Genomic DNA, 16,084 nt, shown 5'->3' on the forward strand with positions numbered 1-16,084 from the left:
TTTTTAGATCTGCAAACAAAGGTTCCCTGAACTTGTGATAGTTTTGCTCTTTAATTATTGTTGAAAGGGGTTTTGGAGTCTATGGAATTGTTGCCATTCTTTTATATTATGTAGGGTATAGGAGACAAAGATCTCCCAAGTTCAGATCCTCACTTAACCATGGAAGCTTGGTGGGAAACCTTTGGCCAGTTGCTCTCATCCCAACTACCTTTCACATTTGGTTAATAATAATAAAATGGTGTTAAGTCCCAACTGACTCATGTTGACCCCAACTGACTCGTGAGGTTTTCAAGGCAAAAGCTGAGCAGAGGTGGTTTGCCATTGCTTTCCTCTGCGTAACAACCCAGATCTTCTTTGGTGGACTCCCATCCAATTTATAATCATGTCTAACCCTGCTTAGCTTCTGAGCTCTTGACAAGCTCAGGCTACTCCGGGCTATTCAGGCTGCTACATTTGGTTACAAAGAGAAATTTTTAAAATAACTGTAAATTATATTTCAGCTCATTCTCTGTTATCTTAAACTTACATTTACATAAATGTGCATATTTATATATTAGTATGTTTTTTAAGGACATTAATGGGCCTTTTTTTCTCTGAAGTGGGATACAATTTACAGTGTGCTGTGTTAGGTCTCCTTAAATACTTTTCCGTCTGGGAATCCACAATATTTATTACCCCTGGGATGCACATGTGGCAGCAATAAATGATCAAGAAATTCCCTGTAACACTGCTGCACTTTGTTTCAAGGAACCTCAGCACTATAAAGCAATTGCCCTGCCTGCCAAGGGTTGAGGCTAAGTGAGTAGGAGTCCTGAACCTTACCAATTCAGCACAGGATTAGTTTCTTCCCATGGTGTAGAGGACAAGGTTCAAGGGGCGGGAGGAATAGGAGTGAAGAATGTATACCTTATAGCATACTTCTCCCAACCCTAATTTTACAACTAGCATGCTATGAACTCCTTAAGAATTCTGCCCTTTCACAGAGGCGGACACAAAAAATACTGACAACGCAGGAATGAGGTTAGCAGTTGAGCTGCTGAAGGGGGCATTGTTGGAGGTTCAGAGAAGGAATAGTTAGTGCGGTATAGAGGTCAGTGTGTCAGACTAGAGTCTGGGGGAGACAGGTTCAAATCCCCATGGAAGTTTGCTGGGTATCCTTGGGGCAATCGCATACTGTCAGTCCAACCTATCTCACAGGGTTGCTGTGAGGATAAAATGGAAGAGAGGACAACAATGTAAGCCATTTTCAACCCCCATTGGTGAGGAAAGACAGGGTATAAATGAAATAAATAAAACTAAGAGTTTATTAAGTACAGAAGATGATTGCATTGGGAATTTTTTCCCAGTCATTATATAAAAGGGTATTTGTATTTTGTAGTCATGTCAATAGGTAATCAAGTGATTAACTAATAGTTTGTGATATTAATATTATATGGATTGCTAATTGTGAAATATGTGGCCTTTATTGACAACTTTTTAAAAAATCCATTATGGAGTGTTGCAATTAATTGTGCTAGGTAAAACATTTTTCCTCCAATCCTTTTAATCCTTCCTACCAGGATGACTTTCAGTAATTATCATTCCTAGAAGCTTGTAGGTTCCTGGATTGGAAGAAAGGAGAAGTAGTGGGAGGCTGGATTGGAATTTTCCTTTCCCTCTCCAGGGTCCTGTAAACTGTTTTAAGAGTGAGCAGAGCAGTTATCCACCCTCCGTTTTCCTCCCCCCTTCTTAGCTGTTAAAGAATCGAGCTGCTCTCTGGTTTTTTCTCCCCCTCTTTAACAGATTCTGAACTGCCTTCAGTATTTATGGGTAAATGACGTGGCAAAAAATACTGCACAGTGGTAAAATTCCTAGATTTAAATTAATAACAAAATACTTGTTTTTTGCAGCGATTGAATGCCGAATAGATTCTTTAAATAGTGGTGTGATGGGCAGGGTGCTGTATGAGCCCCTGTACCTATCACAGCCCTCAATAGTTGGCTAGTGGAGGGTAGCATGTAATAAATTTCTGTTGGTGAATGGCCAGTAAAGCTAAGTCTAGCTATTAAGAAGGCTAGATAATGTGCTAAAGTTTCTATGAGCGGACCTATGAATGGCAGCCCAGGTTTCAGGGCTTCCCCTTCCTTTTGACTCACACAGGCCCCTTCATTTAAACGACGTAATAATGAGTTTATTGTCTCTGGTAGAAAGGTTAAACAGCTTATTTTCAGTTGACAAGGGTTATAAAATTGTAATGGGTTTTCAGTGAAGCTTGGTAGCAATTTTCTTGAGAATCCTCAGAGAAAGCTCAGGGTTACAGAACTGACAGGCTGCTTCTGGTGAGAGAGATGAAGTAGTTTTATCTGGGAAAGGCTCACTGAACACTGGGATCTCAGATCCTTTCGCTACTGCCTTCATCATGTTAACAGAGATAATGGAAATGAGAATCTTGTCTGTTCAGTCCTTGTGCTTCCACAATCTGCTCCCTCCCCTTGACACAGACCCTGCAGATAAGGTTAACTGGTGTCTCAGGATTCTCCCTTGAGCCTCCCACCCCTCTCTGTTGTAGATTAACCTACCAAACACGGGATGCCTGGTCCTATCCCTGTCTTACTTTTCTGAATATCTGGCTGAACCCTAACTAACGGGGATCTTGATGCAAATGGAAATCTTGTGGGGTGGGATGGATTCTTGTTCTTTTTAACACCCTTGTGTTGAGCAGAAATCAAGCATGTGAAACTTTCCCAGATGCTTAGTGATGGCAAATGTTTGGCTGGCTGAATATTTACATCACAGAACTTTTAGACTCCTAAGATATCCTGGCAGGAAGAAAAGTCAAAGACAGAACTTGCTGACCGAAGTGACTGCAATCTGATCGGACTTCCTACATTTGCATCAGTTCTGAAGTGTAGACTTTAGTGAATGGTTTTGGAATCAGGCCATTTTAACCTTTTACTCAAGACATGCGGAAGCAGTCCATATTACCACATAGAAAAGAAGTGGTCTCAGGGTATGTTAGCATTATAAGCACAAACTAGTTTTAAATGACAGCATGGCATTTTACACAGATATCTAGTTGTTAAATATTGCTGGTAGGGGCTGACCATTTTAGATTTCATGAAGGGGCAATGAGATTTATCTGAGTTAAGAGGAGAAATTGCAAAAGCTGGATATAGTTAAGACTGAACTGTGAAAAGCAGGGAGATCATTTTACATTTTATAAGAAATATATTTATTTAAATACTCATACATTGATTTTCTTCCTGTAGAAGTTCAAAGCACCTTACACCAACAAAAAACCCACATATAAATAACCCTCTAAACCAGAATTACATCTTGGGCTGGTTCTGGGACCTGTTGACTAGCTCATCTGAATGCTCGAGCCAAGAGTCTTTTGGCTCATGCTGTCGGCCACACCAAAGTTTTATCAAGTATCTGAAACAAGAAACAAAAAAGCTGCTGCTCAGCAAAGACCTTAAACATCAGGTAAAAACATTCCTCCCCCTCCCTCCGTACAAGGGATTTGCAGCTTTGCAATACATGATCAGAACAAGTAGATAAGACCTGTTGAATCATTCCTAATAATTCTTCAGATTGACAGTATAGCAAAGAAACTGCCATTAAATTGGTGAGCCTCAAGAACATGAATTGACATAGAGGCTGAGGGATACAGTTTTATGAATTTTCTATCCTCCTCCTTCCCCTGCCCCATGCTAACTCTTCTGGCCATTGTAGCTGTGTTTTTAACAATATCTCCATGCTGAATTCTACCCACCAAGCAGCTCTGACATGTACTAGAGCAGGTCATAATAATACATTTTGTCAAATTGTTCTATCAACCATATGGCCTTCCTTAAATGGTACCTCCTGTTCATTGAGGTACTGAAAAAGATCCTCTAGAGATCTGCCCTTGGAGAGCTACATTATCCAGTATCCTCGAAGGGAGAAAATTACTGGCTGTCAGTTTAACAGTATATAACAAAAACTTGATGTAAGTATTTGCAACCTATTGCAAGTACTACTACTTTATCTACTGTAGGAAGCTGACTGCACTGCATTTTCTATCAAAGAAGGGCATCACTAAGGCTTCTTAAATGGGACATGAAAGGGGGAGATTCTGGAAAAGAATTATGGTGGTAAAGGTAAACATTATAGCTGTGTAGCATCCTGTCTTGCTTTGGAACAATCCAGCAGCTTCCAAATAGTGTTTATAATTTGTTACAATGAAGCAGCTGGAAAAACTTCCTACAGGAGAGTTCTCTCCCATTTGAGGCTTCTGAGATTTGGATCGCTGGTGCAGATGGTGTTTCTTTTCTTAATATGAGTCTATTACCAACTGTCTAGAGAATGTTTGTGATTGTCCACTTTTAAATATCTTCAGACTGAGTAGGGAAAAAGGGAAAAAAACAGTGGGGAAGTAAGCAAATTGCTGGCACCAGGGAATGCATTAAATGGTCTATTATATTATTCAGACCAGCTAGTTTCACAGGGGTGGTTACGAGGGTGAAATATGTTTAAATATGAATGAGTAGCTATCACTAGTGCTTTCTGTGATTTAGCGGTTTTTCTGATCATTTCAGTTTTGATAATGATGAAGCCTATCTTGCTGTTGAACTATGCTGCATTCCTCTTACACGGGATGTATTAGCACAAGCTAGTTTTCTCAAGTGGAGACAGTTTGTTTCTGAGAGAGTGCAGTATTAGGACTCAAGACTGTGGTGTGGAAGGGCCGCAGTCTAAATTCAAGTGTGTTGGCCTTCAAAATTCACTTTGGCACTGTGTATCCGCCACATATACCAGCCAGGTTCAAAAAAGCAACTTTATGGGGTTTTGGAGGTCTGAGGTACAACCAATGGATTTTTAAAAGGTTTTGAATGGCAGAACATCAGGCCATAACACAAACTGTTTAGGAAACCCCCTCAGTTTCAAATGAGTTTTTCTATGTGTTGGTGGCAGGAAACTAATTAAAACTAATGAACACTAATATTTCCTCAGGATGTGTGGGGCTACATGCACAGTTCATTGACCCAAATCACAATGGAGTAGCCCCCCCTATAGATTATTTTGGGTTTTTTAAAAATCTTGTTGAGTTTTTTATTGTGTAGTGTATGAACAGACACACAGCCTGGCCATTAAGGATTTCAGTCTCTCTATACAACTTCATCTTTTATTTTTACCTCACAATATTTAATGCATTTCTCAGGAGTTGAAGTTATAATGGATAATCATTTTCAGTCTGTATTTTTACCCACAAAGTAGATCTTTCCTTCCTCCCACTATCTTTTGCAGATCCCTGGAGCCATCCCAGAAGTTGCTGTAATGGGTTAGGAGTCTCTGGGAAACAGTATGGGATGTAGTGTGTGTGTGTGTGGGGGTGGGTGGGTTGCAACTTAAGCAAGAAACCACCATTGATTTCCTCTTTCCTCCTCTCACAAAGAAGTTACTTTAGATCTAACCCACTCAAGGGGAGAATCCAACTTTTTCAGAAATAATTTTAACTTTCATGTCTGTGCATTTAATTTTCAAATACAGGTTGTTCTTTTTGTAGGTAGTTAGACCTTCCACAGTTCTGGTTTAAAAATACATTGTTACCTTCAGAAAGCTAGGCTTGCTAATCCTATAGGGAAGATCATGTTATCACAGTAATTAAGCTGTCTGTTCATGTCCCAGAATGTATCTTAAAACAGAAAAATGGATTTGAAGCACAGTATTCAGAACCCCCTACATTGTGACTGCACAGCAAACAGAAGCTTAGAAAAAGAAACATATTGCTCCAAGAAACGTCTGTCTGGTTTTTATTTTCTAGTCCTTTGATCGTTGCTTATGCAATTCTACATAAAAGATGTTTGACAAATCTGGAAACCTTTTGGTATCATCTGGGATACGATGAATAAATCTCTCTACTCAAGCACCAGCTTCCCCCTCCCTCACAGACCGGTTGAAAGCAAGCAAGGCACCAATTTCCATAGCCTCTATAAGACCTTTATGATGGTATAATAAACACAATTCAAACACAAGAGGAATTGGAGATCTTTGGAGGGGGCAAAAAGTAATATAAGGATGGCTTCTAGAACACAAAAGTAGAAGGCAATGCTGCAGCTCAGAGTTAAGCAAGAGCATTTAAGGATAGCAGCTTTTAATCCTGTGCAAATAGTGTTTTTATGCTACTTACATGCATTTTTGATAGTTTGATCAGAACATTTTCTAGTAACGTTATACTGCCCTTCAGAACAATTTAATGCCTACTCAGAGCTGTTTGCAAAGTATATTATCATCCCCACTACAAACGCCCTGTGAGGTGGGTGGGGCTGAGAGAGCTAGAAGCTGTGACTGACCCAGGGTCACGCAGCTGGCTTCAAGTGGAGGAGTGCGGAATTAAACCTGGTTCTCCAGATTAGAGTCCTGTGCTCTTAATCACCACACCAAACTGGCTCTCAGTATAAAACACTTCCATCAATGGAGGACTGGGCAAACTTTCATCAGCTCTCCCTTCTGCATGCAGACTCCCACATTGCCTGTTGGAGTCCCCCCACCCACAGGATTAGTATTTCAGGATACTCAACCCACTAAAGCGGGGAAGCAAGGAAGTTCTGTTCAGCTGTGCTGATGGGTGTTGAATCCATCGTTTTACTGTGCATTGAGTGCTGACTAATTTTTCTAAAGCTGTTTTGAGAAACCTAATAAATAAATAGGATATCAGATGTCATGCTTAGGGAGAGGCAGAGGATGGAACAACACTATTTTTATTTTTCTCTACACTTGGATGTGTGGTAGATTCACCTGCCACTTGGCAAGCTGATAGATATGATCAAGCGGCCTCAGAATGAAAGCTCAGCCCAAGATAGTCTAGTCGTTCATAAGCAACCAGTTTTTAGATCTCATGAATTAGGAGCATTCAACTATTCCACAACTGCAAAGAAATGCTGCTTCATACCCGATTCATTTCCTTGGCATGGGTTATAGTGGAAACAACGGCTTGCAATTACAAATAGGGGCATTAGACAGAACACACAAAATCAGAAAGGGCAGGATTTTTATTTGCTGTCAAGACACACAACCTAATGTTAAGTGTACCTTAACAGTTGAATTTTCAATAACTGCAGATGAGGATTGACCATAAGTCCGATTTCTTGAGTACACTTTCAAATTTAAGGTTTGATTGAAATGAACAGAGTGCTAATTATATATGGGTTATTCTACTACACTTCTATCATGAAGCTCAATTTACTCAAATTAGCAGTTGCGCTTGCAAGGGCCAATTAACCCAGTTCTTCCTCAGACTCCTCTGGTATAACACATCTCATGTGTTTTTATGGTATCTATTGTATTTTCAATAGGTACCCTCACTATGTATGTTCACTTAAATAAATGTAGACAAACCTTATTGCTACTTGCATGACTGACTTTGCAATTAAGAGTAATACATCTTAAAATCATTTCAACTGTTATCTTTCAGTGGTTTATATAATGTATTATGTCTTTATTCTGGCTTTATTACAAACCCTTTTTTGTAAAATTCAGTAACTATCTTATAAACAAACATTGCAGTCACTGTTCACCTAATTTGTTTATTTCCAATTCCAAACAAAAGCTAAATACAGATTTTAAACAGATAAGCACTAGCTTTACCCAAAGGGAGTAGGCTTATACAGATTTACTTCAGTAAATTACTCAATCCTTAAGCAAAGCATTCTTTGCCAAAACTATACAGTAGTCTTCCTTATGTTCATTGCACAATCTTTAACAAAATATGTTCTGTCAAAACCAATTTTGACACTCCAAACAATATTTTACAATTAAATCCACAACTGCTTTAGAGTATCTTACTCCACCCCCTCCCCCAACCCCAAGAACTTCGGAGGGTTTTCCATAAGAAATGTTTTGGAAACCAGTATTTCCTACACAGTTCACCAGCAAGTTTACAAGTCAACTCTCAGGAAAAAAATCCTCTGCCAACACAGTTTCTGCAGCTGCTATTTTAAATTTAGCTGCATTAGGCTACTTCAGACTCCAGGTCTGTAAAATGTATTCAACTCAAAGAACACTCTACATTTAGTTATACAGCAAACTGGGGAAAGAGATCCAAAATGAGAATGCCAGTAAACTCAAACATGGCCAAGCAAAATAAAAGAGGCAGTTAAATGCCTACACCAAATGAGATGCTTTTCCTTGTAAGATTTCTCTCCCATGTTTAGCCTTCTACTGCAACAGCCATAGAACTATTAATCAGAATGAATCTGACAGAGCTCTGAGACAATCATGTTAACAGCAAAGCTATAAGGCTTTTGAACCATTGTGTTCACTTCTCACCCTGTGAATACTGATACTGGGGGGCATGACCAGCACAAATGGGAACACCACCATAAATGATCACTTTATGCTCTCAGATACATTCCTTTCAGTGTATAACAGTCCCTTCATTTCACATTTTGGTAGGATGCTCATGCAATGCAGAAATATGCAGAGCATTCTCTTTCACAAGGTCCATGCAGAAAACATCTAAAAAAAAAAATTAAAGTTCTGAGATACAAATGACAAAAGAAAATAATCCAGGATGATCAAGTTCCACGATGGGTAGTGTTCTGAACATGTGTCCATTTTCTTCTATTCCGAAAGAATAAATGGCGAGAAAAGTGAAAACTGCACTCCTGCATTCTGTGATCTTCCCCATTTTGCTGGCCAGTACCCTATTCTGGCATGTAAGGACGGAGGTGGTCCTCTATGGTACCAACCGCCCAGTGGGTGAGCTGCTCCTGTGGCAGATACAGGCAGATGCTGCATAACTTGAAGATTGTAGCTTTGTTTTTTGGAGTCTGGAAAGAAATACACAGATCTGTTTCAGAACCATATTGATTTATAAATACTACTGTACAGGAAAGCAAACTTTTAAGACTACTCTACTAATCTTTTCAGAAGTAAAGAAACATGCAACTAAAGGATACTGCCAACATTAAATCACAGCAAAGATTTAGGCACTCTAGGGTTGGCTGAATAGTGAACGTTGTCTTTGCTCAGCAAAGAGGGTATGCATACTGCCTCTTCTGAATGTATAAGACAACTTCTTAAGTTCCAGGAATGACATTTCTGTAAACAACAGCACTGCGGATACATAGATGCAAATCCTTACTTTCAATTCTATAGCTAGCAGAGATAAAACCTGATTGAAATGTTTCATTACATTCACAAAACAAAGAAAGCAAAAACACCCAGCTTATCAACCACCACATCCTACAACATGAACTGTGTCTGAAACATATTACACATTATGTCATAAAAAGAAACCTAGATGTTAAACCGTTTCAACATTCTGCCATAGCAAATGGCTTTATTTGTACCTGTTGCTATTTAAGTCAAATGGCAAAGACAGTGATGTCAGGTTCAGCTAAACAGACTGCTGTTAAAGCAAAATAGAGAAAAGTAAGAGAACAGTTATTCACTGGAATGAATCTTTTCACCTGCAAGTGCTGTCTGTCAATGAAGAGAAACACTGACTGGTTAGGGTTGTTGATAACAATTCCAGTCTTGTCCTTTCGGCTCAGTACATGCAGAAACTGTTTTTCATAGTCACCATGATGAAATTCAAACCTGACCTGTAGGAAGAAAATAAGTTTAAAATACAAAATTTAAGTAACTTCCAGATTAACTACATTCACAAATAGATCAGTTTGAAATTATAGTTACTGAAGAAATGTCAACATTTATTGGTCATTATGTCAATGCATCTACTCCCCGCCCCTTCTATCAGAAAGGGCTGGAGATCGAAAGAACCATAAGCAGAAGGAAACTAGCCACAAATATTGTTCTGTATGTTACAGCTGAATTCATGAACTGCTGCGATAATAGTTCCTATGCTGCTATGTACACCAGTTGTTCATCTATCACAAGCTGCTCATCTATCACAAGTAATTTCTCATACAACATTCTGTCATATGTCTCAGTGAAAAAGGTGGCCAATAAATAATGTAAAAATAAGGGTGTAAAACAGTCCTTCCAAGAGCAGAATACACCTTTCACATACGGAAGGGCACCCCAATATCCAAAACAGCAATTCCATGCTTACCTTTTTATGAGCAAACCAAGTCTAGTGGTTGTTCAAGATGCAGCACATCATATAAATTATTGATACAAAGCTACTTCAGACAATCAGTTTGCCACATGGATTAAACCTTCTATCTTGCATAACAGTATTAATAGTTAATTTTACTATATCACTTTAATCTGAAATGTTTTTGCATGTACGTTCAGCAAAAATATCTTGCCTTATATTTATACTAGCATTTAAATATAAAAAAGATGAGAAAATGCTCCAAAACAAATATAAAAGTGGGATTTCATTAAAAGTGTAAGCTGCTTACTCAGGATTGACTGTGGTACTGTCCTAAACATACATCATACCTGAACAGGCCTAAAGGGCTCATCATCAGATCCCTTCCACCTAGAAAAAAGAAGACAGACTATCTTCTCAATATCATTCCGAGGCCAAAGTATGAAGTCCATCTCCTGTGTACAGCCAATCACATCCTACAAGGAAGGAAAAATGTCACTTGCTGAAATATAATCACTTTGAACAATATGAGAACACATACTGACTGCTTAGCAGCAATAGACATATTTTAAAACACAACTATAACTTTTATAAAGGCACAATAGGAAATATTCTAAGGTTCTTCCCATAATGGCACCTTCCTCCAGCCCAAACAACCTTCCTTCCTCTGGTTCAACAGGCTCTTCAAAAAAGGCCTGTTGGGCCAGACCAAATGATGCAATCTTTTATTAAGATTTCCTATTCTGCTCTTTTAATTTTAGAATAAAGTTCCATAACACAGCACAACTTTTTTCTAGTGTGCGCGCGCACATATATATAGAGAATGCATTACCATTGAGATAAGTTTTACTTCATCATAGCATACATTCTAGATTTAAACATATGCTCCATTCCAACAAATACTTGTCTCAGAATTTTATCCTTTTGATACTCTAGATGCTTCGGTGCAAAGCCTTTCAAGGATTGTGTCATTTTATAACATTTACATTTTTATGCTGTGTTTTAAACATGGTTCTTAACATGATAAAAATCAAGTTTATTTGATCTAGAAATGTAACTAGAACCAAGAACAAACCCTTTTTATAGGATACATGAATAAACTGGAAGGAATTATTTTACCCTGCGCATAGACTGATAGCGGGGTGCATGCAGCTGTACGACATCCTTCTGTAGAAGCTCTATGGAACTTTCCAATGAATAGCTGGAATCTCGCACACCTTTCAGGATATTTTCTTCATAATTATTGGTCATGACTGGTATCACTTCAGGCACTTCAAAGAGTGCTGACTTTTTCCTCTAACCAAAGAAAACAAGTCAAGTAAGTACATTTTATTTCATGAATTGCCATCTGCAATTGCAAACTTCTTTAACACCATTGAGGATTGTAAGGCTGAACATAACCCTTTCCCACACAAGAACTAGAGGACTTGCTTAAGAATGTGCCTATTTCACCCGTTAAGTTCAACCAGAAAAAAGGACAAGGCTTCACCTAGGATTTCCCTCTGAATTCACTTTGGGATATGCCTGGATAAGTGCTCAACCACAGTATATTACATAACTACTCTACATTAACTCTCACTTTTTCAAAGCATAGTAGTAAAGAGTCCAGTAGCACCTTTAAGACTAACCAACTTTATTGTAGCATGAGCTTTCAAGAACCAGTTCTTTGTCAGATGCATCTGACGAAGAGAACTGTGGTTCTCAAAAGCTTATGCTACAATAAATATACACTTTACTATTTTGTGACTGCAGGCTAACACGGCTAACTCCTCTGGATCTATTTTTCAAAGCAAAGTTTTTGTTACTATTCATATCTCATCAATATCTAAAAACAGAACAAACAGTGCAATTCGAAGCAGTTATTCCAGTCTAAGTCCACTGAAGTCAATGAGTACTGAAAATGGTGTTATTAGAAGACTGTTACTAAACCAGAAGTTCAAGTCACTATTAAAACTGTAAACAGAATCAATCCTGCAGCATAAACATAATAAACAAACTGATTTTTTCTGTTACTTTTTTGCCTTAGACCCCTAGAATTCTAATGAATACAGTTGTCACAACACACCAAATCTCAAGAGTGAGAAATGTACTTACCTTGTCTTTGAATACAAAGGCGATATACATCTTGAAATCAAACTGATCAGCTAGAGACTCTTTTTTCTTTTTAAGCTGAGCACGAAGTCTGTTCAGAGCTTGTTTCTTCCGGGAGTTTGGGTCCCCCATTTTGTAATACAGATGGTACTAAAGCCTTTGGAAACCGTCACTAAACTATGGGCCCTTTTTTCACAAGATTCGAGTACAACAGAAACAAGTCATTTTATTCCTGCTAATACCACTGAATCAATAAAACACGGGCATAACCCAAAAAAATACACTTCAGGCAACTGTTTTATGAGGCTGTCTTATTAGAGGGGTCATAAAACAAAATAAGTAGTCCAACCATGGTTGGACAAGAAGACCTTGCACAGTATTTTCAAAAACTTTTAAGAAATTTGAAGAAGATGCACTGATATACACAGTTTAAACCACAGGAATAAGTGGGCAAGAATGGGAAAAAAATCTTATCACAATTTGTGTGTAGAATAAAAGACAATAATGGGCACAGACCCAATCCATTTGGGCGTGTGGTTTTTTGCCCAAACAACAAAAAAGAACCCCAAACAAAACAAAATTAAAGACAGTTTTCCATCCCATTCAGATTCATGACTCTGCTGATTATTCTCAAGATTTTTTTGGCTATTGCTATACTGCCTGGCTTTTAATAAGTATTACACTTGGTAGAAAGCAAAGGAGGGAATGCAGAAGAAGAGTGGATGTCCTGGGAGGTAATAGGTTTCCCTATCAACAACAAAATCATCAACAACAGACAACAGGGTGCTGGTTTGCAGAGGAGCAAGGAGTTTGGAAAACAGCAGAGTCATTTCTAACTTCATCCTGCTCATCATCAGGCACAAGGTCGCCCTGAGGCTGTGTCTGTTAGAGAGAAAAGGAATCATGATGGCCATTGAGAAGAGGGGGGAGGGAAGCTAAGGGCAGTATCCAGCCTAAAGGCTCTGCACCCGAAGCGATCTCTCGCTCTAGCACCTCCCTAGCAGGGAGAGAGGCCTACATCCCCCAACAGCCTGCCTGCCTGCCCTCCGTCTACTCCACCGAAAGGGCGAAAATCTGTCTCCCTCCGCCGTTAGGCCCCACACGGACTGCTGCTTAGCTGGGGCTGGGCATGGCTTCCGGGGAAGGGGCTGTTCTCTGCCTCGCTCGAGCCTCAGAAGGGGAAGAGGCGGGCCTGTGCTCAGCGCAGCGGGGGCACTGGCTCTGCAGCCCTCGATTCACTATCTCGCTTTCATGGTCAAGAAAAAATGGGTTATTTCCAATTTAAAAAAAAAAAAAGCTAAACACGCCAAGTTATTTCTGGGGGGGGGGGACAAGTTGACAAGTTTGCAAATGTTTTTTTTTTTTTTTTGCAAACTCAACTTACATTTCAGGAAAACGTTTTTCTCGGGCAGGCCCTTTAGATAAAAAAAAATACGGTGGAGCCGCCTCTCTTCCCCCTAGAGTGGTCGTCTGGCTCCGGTGCGGTTGTTCCCCCCTCCCTTCAGCCTCTTCCCTTCTTCAAGAAGCCGCTTCCCTCCCCGTCCCTTCCACTCAGGTGGCCGGAGAGAGCGACCGGACCCAGAAAGTGTGTGGCGCGGAGACCGGCTCGCTACCCGCAGCCGGCGGGCGCGGGCGGAGCAGTGGAGGCGGCGGCGGCGGCGCTGCTAGCAGCACGGGCAAGAGCCATGTCAAGAGAAGGCCACCAGGAATCCGCCCAGCCCCCCCATCCCCGCTGCGCTGTTCACGACGACCGGGCCGCCCGCTCTGCCGCTGCTCAGCCCCAGCAGCCTGGTCCCCATAGCCTAAGCTCGGCGCCCCGGAGCCGCCGGGGGTGGGCAAATGGTGGCGGTAGCGGGAGGAGGGAGGAGGAGGAGGAAGAGGCGGCGGCGGCAGTGGCGAGGCCGGGCCGGGCGGTCCCTGCGCTACGAGCTCCTCTCACGAAGGGCAAGAGAGCGACCGCAGCCCCCCTCCCGTCCCTTCAGGCGAAGGATAGAGCAGAAGAGTCTCTCGCGCCCGACGAGGCAGAAGAAGCCGAAGCGCAGCCGGAGCGAAAACCCCCTCAAAATGGCAGCCGACGCTTCTCCCGCTCGCCTGAGTCACACACAGCGAGAGGCTCCACCCGTGACCCGCCGCGCAAGCGCGTTAGGGCCGGCCGTACCATCTTTGCCCTAAAGCGGAGGGAAGAAAAAGGGAGGGAAGAAAGAGAAACGGTAACAGGGCGGGAGGGAGTAAATATCGACGTTGCCCGATTCGGCAACGCCGCGCTGATTGGTTCCACGAAGATGCGCTTTGTTATTTCTCCGTGTTTTCGCTGCCAGAAAAGCGCGCGACAAAAAGGATCGTCGCCTTACAGCAGCAAGTTATGCAAGTTAAGCGCCTCCCCCCTCCCATGTCACTCATTGCTGATTTGTTTTTAAGTCATTGTATTGTGATTTGTGGAATCTTTCTTTTATTGTAGTCACGTTATATTAATGTTGCATGAGCCGCATAAGGTTTGGCATTGTACTAAACGAGTGTTTCAAATAAACGGGGGGGTAGGATCGACGGAAGTTTGTGTTCAAGTATCCTGTTTCTAGGGGCGGGGAGGGGGGGACTTCGTCCTTATGGCTACAACGAGGTTGCTGAAGAGTATTTGCGCTCAACACGTAATTTGGAGACAAGGGGTCGAAGATGTTGCACGTTCCCGCCTCCGTTCCTTTGATTTTGGCAGACTGAAATCTTTCTGTTGTAGATTTCCTAGAAAGACAGGGTTTGTGCCTACCTGATCGCTTACCGGTTTGTTTTAAAGCAAGAAGACACCCTTCCGTTCCTCCCGGATCCTGCTCACTCAGCAACCCTAGCCAGCCTTCCCTTTTTTCTTTTTTAATCCTGCCGAACAGTTTTGCACGGAGCTCTTCCAGACCCGACAGAACCGCCTGCTACGATCTCTTGTGCTGGAAGGTTTGAGGTAGGCGGCCGGCGGGATCTGCAGCAGAACACCAGAATTTGAGTCCAGAGGCACCTTGGAGATTTCGGGGTGTAAGATTTCGAGAGTCAGGCTCCCTTCTTCAGGCACAAGGCCCCTTGACTCTTGATAGCTTGGTGGCGGAGAGTGCCCTCAAGTCATAGCTGACTTATATCGACCCCTGTTGGGAATTTCATGGCAAGAGACTAACAGAGGTGGTTTGCCATTGTCTGCCTCTGCAACCCTGGTCTTCATCGGAGGTCTCCCATCCAATTACTAACCAAGGCTCACCCTGCTTAATTTCTGAGGCCTGAGAAGATCAAACTCTCCTGGGCTATCAAGGGCTGGAGCCTCCTTCAGGGATTTTGAAAGCTTACACCCTGGGAATCATGGTGGTCTCAAAGGTTTCACTGGACTCAAATCCTGTTTTGCTGGAAAAAGTTACTACCTGTTCTAGCAGCAACAAAAAGTAGTTCATTCAAAATAAATTCCAGAAAATTAGGTGGTGTTTGGGGGGGGGGGCTGGATGAATAGATATAGGCATCTACTCTGTATTGGATTTTTGCTGATGTTATGTATTTGCAAACTCACATTTATATACCCTGTTGCATTATTGAAATGCCCTTGATATTAACTGTACCAATTTCACACTATAATCTGCTTTGACTCTCAGTGAGAAAAGTGGACTATAAATGAAGTGTGTGTGTTATGGCAACTCTATGAATGAAAGACCTCCAAAACCTCTTATCATTAACAGACTTGCTCAGATCCTGCAAACTGAGGACTTGGCTTCTTTTATTGAGTCAAGCCATTTCCTAATGCCTTCCACTTCTCCTAGCATTATTGACTTCTACAGAGAATCTTGTCTTCTCATGATGTGACCAGAGTAGAAAAGCCTTAGTTTTGTCATTTTAGCTTCTAAATGACATAAATAAAATGTCAAGGGGGGCTTTTGCTTTCGAAAGCTTTTAACTCAGTGTTCTGCTGTACCCAACCAACATCAGCTACCTGCCTGGAATTTAGTT

General features: G+C 41.2%; 1 protein-coding gene across 1 annotated transcript; it reads right to left on the reverse strand.

The window, feature by feature from the left end:
- Positions 1-7,533: 7,533 nt before the first annotated feature.
- C7H6orf62 (chromosome 7 C6orf62 homolog) lies at positions 7,534-14,223 on the reverse strand. The gene is made up of 5 exons (XM_054985055.1): positions 12,119-14,223; positions 11,144-11,320; positions 10,375-10,500; positions 9,435-9,569; positions 7,534-8,792 (listed from the first exon to the last, which is right to left on the reverse strand). The coding sequence occupies exons 1-5, from the start codon at positions 12,245-12,247 to the stop codon at positions 8,667-8,669; spliced, it is 693 nt and encodes a 230-aa protein (XP_054841030.1). The 5' UTR covers positions 12,248-14,223; the 3' UTR covers positions 7,534-8,666.
- Between the last annotated feature and the right edge of the window lie 1,861 nt (positions 14,224-16,084).

Source organism: Eublepharis macularius, chromosome 7 (genome assembly GCF_028583425.1).
Source record: "Eublepharis macularius isolate TG4126 chromosome 7, MPM_Emac_v1.0, whole genome shotgun sequence".
In the NCBI taxonomy this organism is placed as follows: Eukaryota; Metazoa; Chordata; class Lepidosauria; order Squamata; family Eublepharidae; genus Eublepharis; species Eublepharis macularius.

Bases quoted from the DNA above. Each gene is read 5' to 3' on its own strand.
- C7H6orf62 (XM_054985055.1), bottom strand. From the start codon at position 12,247: ATGGGGGACCCAAACTCCCGGAAGAAACAAGCTCTGAACAGACTTCGT. The intron at 11,321-12,118 runs GTAAGTACATTT...TTCTTTGGTTAG, and splicing joins CCTTTGTATTCAAAGACAAG to AGGAAAAAGTCAGCACTCTT. The intron at 10,501-11,143 runs GTAAAATAATTC...CCTTCCTTGTAG, and splicing joins GCTATCAGTCTATGCGCAGG to GATGTGATTGGCTGTACACA.